We start from the raw sequence: 14,571 nt of genomic DNA, 5'->3' as shown, positions 1-14,571 counted from the left end.
AGGAAAGACCTTAAGGAAGCGGTGACAAGGAGTTGAGTTTTAAAGGAAGAGAAAAGTTTGCCTTGGCAGAAAAATAGAAGAAAAGCATGTGAACACTCCCTCGACGTCTGGAGGGGAGGAAAAGTGCACTGCCAACAGGAGACAAAAGTAGCTTGTTATGGGGACAGCATGGTTTATGGTCCCATTATTATTATTATTTTTAGAGACAGAGACTGTGTCACCCAGGCTGGAGTGCAGTGGCACAATCTCGGCTTACTACAACCTCTGCCTCCCAGATTGAAGCAATTCTCCTGCCTCAACCCCCCAAGTACCTGGGATTACAGGCATGCACCACCATGCCTGGCTGATTTTTGTATTTTTAGTAGAGTTAGGGTTTCACCATGTTGGTCAGGCTGGTCTCAAGCTCCTGACCTCAGGTGATCCACCCACCTCAGTCTCCCAAAGTGCTGGGATTACAGAAGTGAGCCACCGTGCCCAGCCTATGGTCCCGTTTTACAGATGACAAGCTTCAGGAGTATCCCAGACCCTGACCTCATAGAATTTATAGAAATGGAGGCTCCCAGGGATAATTTGCTCTCCAGCTTACAAATCCAGGTTTGTCTGACTCCAAACCTCACTTAGTAATAATTACGCTGTAAAACTTCTAAAGTAGTCTCTACATACAGTCCCTTCTTCTGATGAAAAGATCCAAATCTCCAGCCAGGTTCAATCCAATGTTCTTTTCCAATCAATACACATCTGTGCAGTTCAACAGTGTATCATATCGTGCCTCATGGTATATTCTCACTTGTTACTAAACTTTTCTTTTTGTTTATCTGTTTGTGTGTTTGGGCCTTTTTCCTCTACCTGAATTCTATACCATTTGTGACAAATCTTTGACAGCCCTTCGAGGTTCAAGAGAGTTGTGAACACTCATCTCACACCTCTTAGCTGTTGGTTTGATTTCAGAGTTCAAAGTTTTATGACTTTGATGCACTATATGAATATTTAAATTAAAGACTATATTTCAGGTTAATCCGTTAGTGTTTGGACATGTCATTTTCCATAAATAAAATAATTGCCATTAAAATAATAAATATAAATTTCTTAACAAAAATGAAAATAAATTGGGTATTGTTTTAGTTCTTCAAGTCATTGAACACTAGTAAAAACTGGAAATGCTTCCGTAAAACACCACTTACATAATCTTACATTGCATTATCTTACTTCTTCAGGTACAGATCTGTAAAGAATTGATAATGTCTTTGTTTTAAGGCAAATAGACTTAGATGACACTCTTTCAGATGGCTTATAAATAGGGTCTAGCAGTGTCAGTTAGAAAAAGCAGTTACATATTTATGAATACTTTCCCCATAATTCATTGTGCTGGACACTCGAATGGGTTATCAGCAGGTCACAAGTGTTAACTAAGGATTTTATTTGAGGGATAGAAGAATAAATTTATCCTAAAGGGATTTTGAAGATATGGAGAATATATTAAATAAAACTGAGATAATTTAGCTTAGACGTATAATTCTTCTAAGGTCTTCAGATTTCAGGGCAGTAATTTTGACAAGATGGTCGTTCAGAAATATTTCACACCTGTTTCCCATCAGGAGAAATGTTGGCTAAGGTACTTTGGAGTCAAATATTTAGCTTTCTACTTTCTAAAATCAGCTGTGTGGCGCTTGTTTTTTCTTGGTTTCCTTTGCAGCCCCTTGTGGGTACAACGTAACTTCTCAGAACGGCACCATCTACTCCCCTGGCTTTCCTGATGAGTATCCGATCCTGAAGGACTGCATTTGGCTCATCACGGTGCCTCCGGGGCACGGAGTTTACATCAACTTCACCCTGTTACAGACGGAAGCTGTCAACGATTACATTGCTGTTTGGTATGAGAACCTCTCAAGTCAAAATATCTGTAATTGTGATAAACAATTCTGACTTAGCATACATATGCCATTTATATACAAGGCACATATTTAGAATAAACTTCTTAGATACTAGAGGAGAAATTCACCAACGAAATCCAGAGATATAGGGAATCAATTTCACATAGTACATGTGGGTTTTGCTACATGGTAGAAATAGGCAGAATTATGTCTGTGTGTCTGCATCTGTGTGTGTATGTATTGGATGTGTGTTTGTGGGTGCGGGTTGGGGAGTTGGGTATGTGTGTGTGATGTGTGTCTCTGTGGGTGTGTCTGGTGTATGTGGGTTGTGTGTGTCTGTGTGGCTTATATGTGTGTTTGTGTGTGTGGTGTCTGTGTGTGTGTTGTGTATGTTGTGTGTGTGTGTGTGTGTTGTGTGTGGTGTGGCTGCACTCTTGTTGGAGCCCACAGGGGGAGCAGGAGCAGAAGCCAGTGGCCAGAGCAAGTAAGGCAGGACCTGGAAATGCATGTGAAGGCCTTGGGCTTCGTTCTTGGGGCAGTGAGGATGCACCTGGGCTCTGAGATGCAGAGCTCCAAGGCCAGATATGGGCTGCAGAATGACGGGCTCATTTTGTGGGAAATAAAGTAGCAGAGGGCAAGAAAGGAGACTGGCTTTGAGGTTGTGGAAGTAAATCAGGCATCTAAGATGACAACGACCAGAGTCAGTGGATGTGAGAGTGAGGAGAAACAGAATTTGAAATATTAGGTCGACCACAATGAAACTGCCGTTTTAAAACCAAAACAAAACAGTACTCTGTGGTTGGCCATGCCCCATAGATTAAGCTCCATCTTTAGAATGGAAAATCCCACAGGTGTTGACATTTTTATTTTTATTTTTTTTATTTATTTCTTTTTGAGACAGAGTCTTGCCCTGTTGCGCAGCTGGAGTGCAGTGGCGCGATCTTGGCTCACTGGAACCAGCGCCTCCTGGGTTCAAGCAATTCTCCTGCCTCAGCCTGCCGAGTAGCTGGGACTGGAAGTGCGTGCCACCAGGCCCAGCTAATTTTTGTAATTTTAGTAGAGACAGCGTTTCACCATGTTGGCCAGGCTGGTCTCAAACTCCTGACCTCAGGCGATCTGCCTGCCTTGGCCTCCCAAAGTGCTGGGATGACAGGCATGAGCCACCAGCGCCGGTGAGTGTTGACATTCGACAAGTGCCGAGCGCCTGCGGAACATTAATGTAAGACAGAGACTGGAGGGTTCCTCAACTTTGTGGACATTCAACATCTTGATGTTTACAAACACAGTATCCAGAGAATGCATATGTTTTATTGCTTTTATTAAAAAAATTAATTCATTAGTCAAAGTTTCCATAAATCTCACTCAGAAGTAAATATCCTTAGCCAGCCACCTCTTTCTGTCTTTCCTAGGGACGGTCCCGATCAGAACTCACCCCAGCTGGGAGTTTTCAGTGGCAACACAGCCCTCGAAACGGCGTATAGCTCCACCAACCAAGTCCTGCTCAAGTTCCACAGCGACTTTTCAAATGGAGGCTTCTTTGTCCTCAATTTCCACGGTCAGTTGATTTTCACTCCGTTAATTAAGACTGAGAATTCCATGTGGTGTTTACTGCAGTGTTGACCCACGCCTTGTTTCCAACTGAAGTTTCTCGATTCAGCCGAGGGCGTGTATGATTCTTTTGCATTGGAGGCCAGCGTTTCCTGTGGTCCTTTTTTTGTTTAATGATGTCTTTATTATTTCACATCGTATCAAGCTTGGATTTATTCCAAGATACATGTATCCTAAGTGAAACTCTGAGATGAAGACCATTGAAGGAGATTTGGTACCTTTTATAGATTTACTCATCCCTGTCTCAAGATAAGGTGTTATAGCAAATGTCATGTAACTATAAATGGTGTGAAAGCAAACCTCCAATAATCCTGGGAATGCACTCTAAACGATATGCAGAACATCTGTCAGTCAATCGCTTATCTCTCACGAACACTGCCACCCACAGAATTCCTCAGGACAAGGGACAGGGCAGACGTTACCAAATCTGCACATGGACAGGGAGCCAGGTTGTGACTGTTGAGTCATTCTTGCAGAATTCCAAACATCTGTAAAGTGTGTTTATTTAAATGGTATACTTTAAAAAATAATTGTGCACTTTTTTCCTTGGGCTTTAACTATTTTTTGGCACTAAATAATAATATGAACATTTGAAGCTTGGGAATTTTATAAAACTGTGATTCAGGAATAGAGACATTTCAGTCCGTGTACTTAAGCATTATAACAACTGTAAGATGAATTTTTTGTAATTGTTGTGTTTATTCAGCAAGTGTAATTGCAATTATTATTATTCTTTCCATTAATCATTTAGCATTTCAGCTCAAGAAATGTCAACCTCCCCCAGCGGTTCCGCAGGCAGAAATGCTTACTGAGGATGATGATTTCGAAATAGGTAATCCTTTCTTCATTACAATACCATGAACTCAGCATGACATTTTTTTACACCCACTTCTCATTGTAATCATTACTCAGACAAGTTAATGAGTAATTTGTCAGAGAAACAAAAACAAAAACAGAAACAAAGAACAAACTATCCTTAAAGTATTGCTGAGAACTTACACAGAGGTCATGTATCAAATAGAAAATGTCTGTTTTTTTTTGTTTTGCCATTTGAATTTTGATGTCAGTTTGAACATTTTTTTCCTCTACAACATTTGGTAGTTCATAGTTTTTAATAAAGTTTTCAGAGACAGACTTGGGCAGATATTTGCTTTCAGTTAGGGGGACACATTCATGCACTTGAGAAAAATCTTAATCATTTGCGGCTGAAAGGATGATTACATAACAGTGACATTTCACTGAAACTGGGATATAATAAGAGAAAATATTTAGTGATGATATTTAGGATTTCTGCTGTATCTTTTTACATTAATGATCTAATTCATTCAATACTCTTCCGGTCATACTGAGAAAGCAGTGATGGCATATGTTTATAGTATAGTTATTGCAACCCAGGATTTTTCAGCCCCAGTTATAAAACTCTGCCCTGTGTTTCAGACCACTGGTCAAAGTATGTGACCCAATTTCTGCTGTCCTCACCCTGGCTTAGTTAATTGGAACCATGTGCTAAGTAGGCCAAGGTCAGAGATGAGTCTCCACGGATGCTGTAAAGCCATTCGATTTTACAGTCTTGCTTAAACCATAGCTTCTATTTTACTTTTTTTTTCTTTCCGTCAGCAATCACTGGGGAAGGGAAACCAACACGGATGCCTCAGTCAAGAAAGAAAAGCTGCCACATCATTTCAGTACTAATATGGGCTAAGCTTAATAGAGCATTTTTATAAATTAAGAACTTAAAACGGTATTATTTTTAAAAGACTAAAAATAAATACAGACATAGTTTCTAAAAAGATTTGCAAGTTGATTTAATTCCTTAAGTAGTCCTACATGTGTCACACCTTCACACACTCAGAAGATCACACACAATTTCCTGGTTTGTTGTATTGACTCTTGTAGGAGATTTTGTGAAGTACCAGTGCCACCCCGGGTACACCTTGGTGGGGACCGACACTCTGACTTGCAAGCTCAGTTCCCAGTTGCAGTTTGAGGGTTCTCTCCCAACATGTGAAGGTATGCACTGTTCGATACTGAAACTACATAAACTTATTCAACATGGAAAATTGTATTGTTTGTATTGGTCTTCATTTCTTTGTATAGATGTGAACTTATGTATTTGTTTATTATTTATTTATTTATTTTGGAGATAGGGTCTTACTCTGTCACCCAGGTGGGAGTACAGTGGTGCAATCATGGCTCACCACAGCCTCAACCTCCCTGGTCTCAGGTGATCCTCCTGCCTCAGCCTCCTGAGTAACTGGGACTACATGCATGCACCACCATGCCTGGCTAATTTTTGGATTTTTTTTGTTTTTTTTGTAGAAATGGGTTTTCAACATGTTACCCAGGCTGGTCTTGAACTTCTGTACTCAAGCTATCTACCTGCCTCAGCTCCCCAAATTGCTAGGATTGCAGGCATGAGCCACTGCACCCAGCCTGCACTTAATCTGTGCTCTAATCCCATTGCAATGAAACTAACATGCTAACAGAAATATCTAATGATGCTTTTTCTTTTATCTAGTCCTAGAAAATAAACCAAGGCCATATCAAATAAGAAATCATGTTTCTCACAGCAATTTATCATGTAAGTGTTCAAACATGGCAAAGTTGAAATAATTTTAAGACCTGAATAATTTAACACCTGAATATATACCACCTAGCTTCCACTATGAAAACTTACAAAGTGTTTCCTTTATCACATGCCTATCTGTTATCTTTCTAGCCATTTATTAAGCTACGCTATATTTTTGATGCATTTCAAGGCAAATTTTGAATATCATTTCATTTTGCTATAAATACCTCAGCATGCATATAATTAGCTGGTGTCTAATATTTTGATGTAAATTTATAAAAAATGAAACATGCACATCTCAAGTTTTTCTCACATATGTTTAACATATGTAGAGCATGTGCAAGAATATAGACAATATACAATAATAGAACAAGATGCTGAGGCTGAATCTGTTGATTTAATCTATTAGAAGACAAGTAGATTACTTTTAAAATATTAATAGATGCCACTTTCAAGTATCATTGAATAAAAAAGACTTGAAGAACTTTACATAAGCTCAAATGCTCAAGTAAGTCAGAAACATCATTAGTTCACCTATCCAAAAGCTTTCCTAATTAGAACAGTTTTTATGACTTCAAAATCATAGTGAAGTGAAGATGTAGTGCTTTTGAGCAATGCGGCTCTTTCAAGGAATCCAACTATTGTCATTCCTTAGGGCGAGTGGCACAGCTCAAAGGGTCCACGATTTAGGAAGACAGGACCCAGAGCCAGAGTCACCCCACGGTGACTCAAAGCCCCACGGCTTTGAGCAAGTCACTCTTCCCTGCACTGTGCACGGAGAGGGTGATTTATCCGCTTTATTTTTGAGATTGTTGTAAGGACTCACCGAATATTAAATGAATTTGTCTTTTTGGGTGTTTTATAATGTTAACTGCCTTCCCTGTAAATGGAAGTGTTCTTCAAAGGTATCGACTTCGCAGTGGTTTTGCAGATGCTCATGCCTGTGCATGGATCCTCCTCAAAAGTCTGATAACTGGCCAGGCGCGGTGGCTCACGCCTGTAATGCCAGCAGTTTGGGAGGCCGAGGTGGGTGGATGACCTGAGGTTGGGAGGTCGAGACCAGCCTGACCCACATGGAGAAACCTGTCTCTACTGAAAATACAGAATCAACTGGGCGTGGTGGCGCATGCCTGTAATGCCAGCTACTCAGGTGGCTGAGTCAGGAGAATGGCTTGAACCCAGGAGGTGCAGGTTGCAGTGAGCCGAGATCTTGCCATTGCACTCCAGCCTGGGAGACAGAGCAAAACTCTGTCTCAAAAAAAAAAAAAAAAAAAAAAGAAAAAAAAAGTCTGATAATTTTGTGCATTCTCATTCTGGAATGAGGCAGGATTCCAGGCACCCTGAAAGAGAGAAACAGTCTTCTACTTCTGAAGAAAAATTGGCATACATTTTGGAATGAATTGTTATCAGATATCCATAATAACTTAGATTTTTTTTTGAAAAAGTATTAACATTGAAGTTGTGTCTACATGAGAACTATTGATTACAGGAAACCACTACCTGAGCAGAGGGCCAGACCCTTGGCCTGCTCGTCTGTTTAAATGCTAAGCAGACCATAGGCTGTGGAAGTCATCAAAATCTGTGCCTCAAGGTTGCCTTACTTAGAAGTAGGGATTGCATTGGGTGAAAGGCAGGAGATCCAAGTCATTGTCTTCTTAGAAGAAAGCCAACGTCTGTGCCATCTTCATGGAGCAACAATGGTCTATTTATGGATTCTTTCCTCAAGGTGGGGGGATATAAAAAGTGTTCATCTTCTGCCATTCTATATGGAAATGAACCCAGGCAAACCTTCACATTTTTAAGGTGCATTTTAATCCCAACAAACAAAGCCTCAAGTTTCTCAGAATAGAAGACTTTAACTAAAGGTGATCTTAGCTGAGAAGAGAAGAAAGGCATACGTATATATCAAATGTGCTGCTCTAAAAACAGGGAATTTTGGTCAGGGACAGTGGCTCATGCCTGTAATCCCAGAACTTTGGGAAGCCGAGGTGGGTGGATCACCTGAGGTTAGGAGTTCAAGACCACCCTGACCAACATGAAGAAACCCCGTCTCTACAAAATACAAAATTAGCCGGGTGTGGTGGCACATGCCTGTAATCCCAGCTACTCGGGAGGCTGAGGCAGGAGAATCACTGGAACCTGGGAGGCGGAGGTTGCAGTGAGCCAAGATTGTGCCATTGCACTCCAGCCTGGGCAACAAGAGCAAAACTACACCATTTTTTTTTTTAAAAGGAATTTGATTAGGGTGTCCTCTCCAGATGAACCAAGTTCTTATTTAAATGATGTTTAATTCGTGACAAGCCAAGAGCAGAGAACAATCACGCACTGCATGACGTTTTGAACCGTGACAGACTGTGTAGATAAATGTGGCCCTGTAAGATTATAATGGAGCTGAAAATTCCCACCACCAAGTGACGTCTAGCAGTTGCAGTACTACGGGGCCACGCATTACCTTTTCCATGTTGAGACGAGTTCAGATGTGAGAATACTTACCCTTGTGTTCCAGTTGCCTACAGTCTTCAGTACAGTCTCATACTGTGCAGGTGTGTGGTCTGGGAGCAATAGGCTACACCATATGGCTTAATTGTGTAGCAGGCTGTACCATCTGGGTGTGTGTAAGTGTTCCTGGAGCAAACTGAGGGTGGGGCTGCTATTTTTCATGGCCCAATAACGAGATTCAGATAAACTGAGGAGGAAGAGAGTTTTTATTTCTATAACTGGTTACAGGGAGAAGGCCTGGAAATTATCACCAGACCAACTCAAAATTACAAAGTTTTTTAGAGCTTATGTACCTCCTAAGCTATATGTCTATGTGTAAGTGTGTATTTATTTAAAGACATAAGTGATTAACATTTTAAAATCTTTAACTAAGGTCTGAGTGCTGAAGACCTTCCTCTGGAGCCTCAGTCAGTTTACTGAATCTAAATGGGTCCAGGTGCTGGGGTGATTAGTCTTGTTTTGTCTCCTGCTAAATCACAAAGGTTTGGGGAGCTCCTTTAGTCCCCAATAAACTTGTTTGTGGAGGCCTGGGGAGTTTCTTCAGACCGCTAATAAAACTCGTTGAATTCTAAAAGGGTCCTCCTGTTAAGAATTCCTTTGTTACCTTGTCATGCTTCAAGGCCCAGGAGAAGCCTAGGGAAAACTCTTTGTTACCTTCCAGGCTTTGTATAAAGGCACTGGCTCTTTCAGCTTTTAATATTTAACGGAAACACTCCATTAGTACGGAAACAGTTGTTATGGAGGCCTGCATTAGTGAGACTGGCCTGCCTCAGAAGTGCATGCTGTTATCTTTGCATGATGACATGATCCCCTAAAGATGCATTTCTCACAGCCTGTCCCCATCTTTAAGTGGCACATGTCTAGATCAACACAACATGAGCGTTATTCTCTAAATTTCCTCAGTTGTCACAGACAGTTACAGGGAGCATTCTGCAGACAAAATTTGCTGACTTTTACTCGCACTGAAGGTTCCCACGCCCCACTCCACGCCTCAGGAGGCACACAGAATAACCTAGTTCTCTTCTCTTTCAAGTCACGAGTCAATTTGTTTAAAACAACCGGAGGGTGATCTTAGCTGTCATTCTCTAAACAACTCATCATTTGAAAACAAACAGGAAATAGGACCCTAGATGTCTTTTACCAAATCCTTAATCACTGAAGCACTTAATGATCATCTTTCTTTAAGTACTTTTCTACTATTTGATTGATTCGATTGTGCTCAAGTGGGGGCCCATCTCCCAATAAATTCGTAAGAAAAATTACGTTAGCTATTAGTCTGTCTTCTTCAAATGTCATAACCACACTTTTAGAAGTTGTGCTTTGAAACTTATCACCATCCCAGCACTTTGGGAGGCTGAGGTGGGAGGATCACCTGAGGTCAGGAGTTCGAGACCAGCCTGGCCAACATGGTGAAACCCTGTCTCTACTAAAAATACAAAAATTAGCCAGATGTGGTGGCAGGCATCTGTAATCCCAGCTGCTCTGGAGGCAGAGGCTGGAGAATTGCTTGAACCCCGGATGTGGAGGTTGCAGTGAGCTGAGATCACATCACTGCACTCCAGCCTGAGCGACAGAGCAAGACTCTGTCAAAAAAAAAAAAAAAAAGAAAGAAAAAGAAAGAAAATTATCACCAATTTTAGGGAAACAAGGAGAGTGCATTGTTCTTTGAAAGTCAGCATTGGTCGGGTGTGGTGGCTCATGCCTGTAATCCCAGTACTTTGAGAGGCCGAGGGGAGCGGATCACAAGGTCAGGAGATCGAGACCATCCTGGCTAACACGGTGAAAACCTATCTCTACTAAAAATACAAAAAAAAAATTAGCCGGGCATGGTGGTGGGCCCCTGTAGTCCCAGCTACACCGGAGGCTGAGGCAGGAGAATGGTGTGAACCCCGGAGGCGGAGCTTGAAGTGAGCTGAGATCATGCCATTGCACTCCAGCCTGGGCATCAGAGCGAGACTCCGTCTCAAAAAAAAAGTAGTCAGCCTTATATGGAGATATTACTGTGCTAGACGCTCATCTTAATGTAGAAAAAGCTGAGTAAGAGACATCACAGAAGTGGCTTTTCTCCTGTTAAGGAAAGAGAAGCATTTCAAAAAGTGAAGAGAATTAATAACAAAGGTTTGGAAACACAAAGGAGGGTGTGGCGTTGAGGAAAAAGGAGGAGATGGCTTCCTACTGCTTGCTCTCAGGGTGTTTTGGGGGAAGAGGTGGTAAATTAAATCAGGCTGGAAACCTAAACTAGGACCTGACTTTAAAGATCTTCAACGTCAGGTTTCTTCATCCTGTGGACCATGGGGGATCCTTCAATAGTTTTTAGAATATTCATTTCTTTAGAAAAAAAGAAAACACCATACATATTCAGTGAACATTAAGGAGATTCAGTGACCTTCTGATAATGATCATTCGAAAGCAGCAGATGGAGGCGACATAAAAACCGCCGCTGCCCAGCTCCAGCTTCCTTCTATATGTGCTGGATAATAGCAGGCGTCACAAGGGCTCTGGGGCAGCCTTTTCCCTAATTCACAGAGGGCTCACCTTCTCCAATTCTGTCATACCTATAGGTGCTTTTAAGAATAATCTTAGTTACTCATAAATCCCAATTTATGCTATTAATCCTAGAGCACTAATCCTCATCTCCTGTTACTTTTGCTGAAGGCCTATGAGATGCGTTGAATAAGATGCTTTGGGTTTTAAGCCTCACATTTTATTTTTCTTTAAAAACAATCTGGGGCACTAACATTGTGCAGAAGGATCATAACTCGAAGCGCAGGTGATGTCTGAGAGAGGCAAGCTTTCACGTGTGTTTTTGACAGGTGCTCCCCTATGGTGAGAGGTTTCCCAGATTCCCAAGTGGAGACACAGTTGTTTTCTAATGTGTGATTGCTGCTAAGAAATAAACATCTCAGCTATAGGACCGCACTGCAGTTCCTTTCAGCTCTCCCACTCCAACTGGGTATTGCTCCAAGCAACAGTTTATAACACTGAGAAGGAGTGGTTCCATATGAAAGAGCAGAAGAAACACAGGAAAACAAATCACTTTCGCTCTTGGGTAAACACATCCAAATGCTTCTTAGGCCGAGCATGGTGGAGGCTGAGGTGGAAGGATTGCTTGAGCCCAGGAGTTGGAGACCAGCCTGGGCAAAATGGCAAAACAACATTTCCAAAATAAAAATACAAAAATTAACCAGGAGGGGTGGTGTGCGCCTGTAGTCCCAGCTACTCGGGCAGCTGAGGTGGGAGGATTGCTTGAGCCTGGGAGGTCAAGGCTGCAGTGAGCCGTGATCCTGCCACTGCACTCCAGCCTGGCTTGGGTGACAGAGTGAGACCCTATCTCAAACAAACAAACAAACAAACAAGTTAAAAAACAAAACCAAACCTCAAAACACCAAAAAAACCCACATGAATTTTGAAAACAATATGTCTGACTGAAAAAAGTATTGCTAAGTATTTTAAGAAAAATGATACAAATGATAAATGATACAAATGAAAAATGGTACAAATTCTCTACAAATTATCTCTTACCTCTTTGGTTGGAGAGAATTGTAGAAACTGAGAGTCCTCTGTAAACTAGTGGGAATTATATAACAAGTTGTTTATATTTTCGTTTTGTCTTCCCTAAGAAACAAAATCAGCATTTCAAATATGAAAGGAATAAGAATGGCTATGCTTAAAATGCTGCTTCTGGGTTAGATCATTGCACTGCTGTCAAACCCCAGGACGTGCGAATAGGTTTTCAGGTGGATTTTAGCAACTCAGTAAAGGTTTCTTACTTCCAGATGGCCTGAAGTTCCAATGTCAACTGATAACTATAGCTGCAGTTATAAAATCTCAGTCCTCATAAAAATACAGGGTAGAGAGATTGGCTAACTATTTTTCAAGTGTAATCCCACAAACTGAAACGCCCTCTGGTAGCATTTTTTTGTTAGTATAAGGTCAGCCTAGAGAAGGATGAATAGACCCAAAGTCAGGTGAATAAGTTTATTGAACCTGCCAGCTGCTCCACCACAGACAGAAGAGGCAGCCCTGAGCTTACAAAATGAGGGGTTTATATGGGGGAGAGGGACCCTGGGGTTGTTTGTTGGTTAACTTTGCCATATATTATCTCGTGACGTTTATGGCAGCAGCTAGATGAAGGAACTTACAGGAGGGTGTAGGTAAAGTTTGTTTATACTTCCCACGACCTCCCTCTGTGTGGTCTGGGTGGTTTGTAATTGGGGTTTGCTTATTGTAGTAAGGTCTGATGAGTGAAATCTGCTGGCTTCACTGCAGCGCTTGGATAAGGCTTAGAAATGTAAAGAGGCTTGGGGGAAGGGTGAACCGCACGGAGAAGAGTTGCAGGGCATTAAGGGGAGAGGTGGGCAGTACAGAGGGGTTTGAGGGGAGTGTCGGCAGTACCAAGAAGCTTTTTGGGGCGGTGTGTCCCTAACAGTTATGAAAAGGTAGGCATGTGGTGTAATCATCCCTAGTCCTTACAACAGTTTCTGCCCACATAGTGCTTTAGATTAAAAAAAAATAATTGCATATATTGGCTCTAATTAGAACCCTGAGGGGGAGCTATTATTACTCTGTACTTACACGTCAGAGCCAAGAAAAGCCCTGGTTGTTATTGCAAAGTCAAGGCGGGTCTGTGGAGCTTCTAAAACTTGAGGTCCTAGCCTGCACAGATACACACAGGCACGAACCCTAACTTCATTATTTTTTCTTTCTTAAAATATCACATTAACTTTGAATGGGCATCGTGTATTTTACAAAGCGATGAGGTCACCATCACAGAAAAAAATTAGACCTTTAACTCAGTTGTTTTAATCTGTGTGTTCTGATTAGGATTATTTTAGTTTATATTATTGCCATTAATTTATCATTGTAAATATTTTTAAAATCTCACCTAAAATATATGTTATTTAAAGAGTTCTATGAAATGTTTTATGATTGGTGGTCTTATGTCTAAACATTTTATAAATTTTAAAATGTATCTTAATTAGAATGCTAAGATAAATGGAAGAAAATAGGAAATAAATTACTTTTCAAAAGGCAGTTACTTGAATAAAAACACATATCATAAGCTTCGCTCATCTGTTTGAAAAGCTTCTATCTTGAAATGTATGTATAAATGGCACACATTTAACTAATTAAAAGGCAATAACTCAAAAATAAATTTAACAAAAGCTCTTTTTCATTAAGGAAAACGTGATTAACTATAGAACTCTCAACACTCGACAAGTAATTTTGATATACCTTTTTTATTTATGAACCATTACCAGTAATAGAAAAAAATTTCCCTTAATAGTTTTATACACAAACTGTTTCTGGAAGATAATTTAGTTATGAGAGAAATTACTAATTAGGAGACTCTGGTGTTTTGCTTTGCATGTCCAGATCTCTGCAGATTACTTTTATGTTGATTAAACTGGAAGTAGTTGAATAATAATTTTTTAAAAAGCAAGAGGAAAAAAGATACAATGTATCCATAGTATCTTCATGATACATTTACAATTAATTCATCCGTTAGGAATCAGGGCTCCTGCTGAGGTGTCCCATGTGGGATTGAGACCAGGTCTCTAATTCTTCCTCTTCCCAGGGTCCCGAGCAATCACATCGAACGTTTAAATATTACTATGCTAAGTAGAGTAGTTCCCCCCACCCCCTATCCGAGGTTTCCCTTTCTGCAATTTCAGTTACCTGTGATCAAGCACAGTCTGAAAATATTAAATGAAAAATTCCAGAAGTAACAACACATTTAAAATTTTGCACTGTTCTGAATAGCCTGATGAAATCTGTCATCATCCCCGGGCTATGTCTCACCCAGGACATGAATCCCAGCTTTGTCCAGTATATCCGTTGCCCTGTATGATGTGATTGCACCAGAAACGACAGAGGATTCTGGACCATCTGCAGCATCAGGCATCACTAGGGCTCTTGGAATGTATCCCCAGGGGCAAGGGGGGGTTACTGTATATTTAAAGCCAAAATAAATATGAGTTTTCTTTTCTTATTGCATAACATTTCACTGTATTTCTGTAATAC

At 40.8% G+C, this 14,571-nt stretch overlaps 1 protein-coding gene across 2 annotated transcripts in view; it reads left to right on the top strand.

Moving 5' to 3' along the window:
• Positions 1-14,571, top strand: part of CSMD1 (CUB and Sushi multiple domains 1) — a 2,071,408-nt gene that overhangs the window by 1,892,820 nt on the left and 164,017 nt on the right. For both annotated transcript variants that reach the window (XM_055349528.2, XM_055349527.2), the window contains exons 43-46: positions 1,694-1,871; positions 3,281-3,426; positions 4,231-4,311; positions 5,376-5,489. In XM_055349528.2, the coding sequence (XP_055205503.2) occupies positions 1,694-1,871; positions 3,281-3,426; positions 4,231-4,311; positions 5,376-5,489 (519 nt within the window). The remainder of the gene's footprint in view (positions 1-1,693; positions 1,872-3,280; positions 3,427-4,230; positions 4,312-5,375; positions 5,490-14,571) is intronic.

Source organism: Gorilla gorilla, chromosome 7 (genome assembly GCF_029281585.2).
Source record: "Gorilla gorilla gorilla isolate KB3781 chromosome 7, NHGRI_mGorGor1-v2.1_pri, whole genome shotgun sequence".
Classification (NCBI taxonomy): domain Eukaryota; kingdom Metazoa; phylum Chordata; class Mammalia; order Primates; family Hominidae; genus Gorilla; species Gorilla gorilla.
This window is presented reverse-complemented; position numbering and strand designations above follow the sequence as displayed.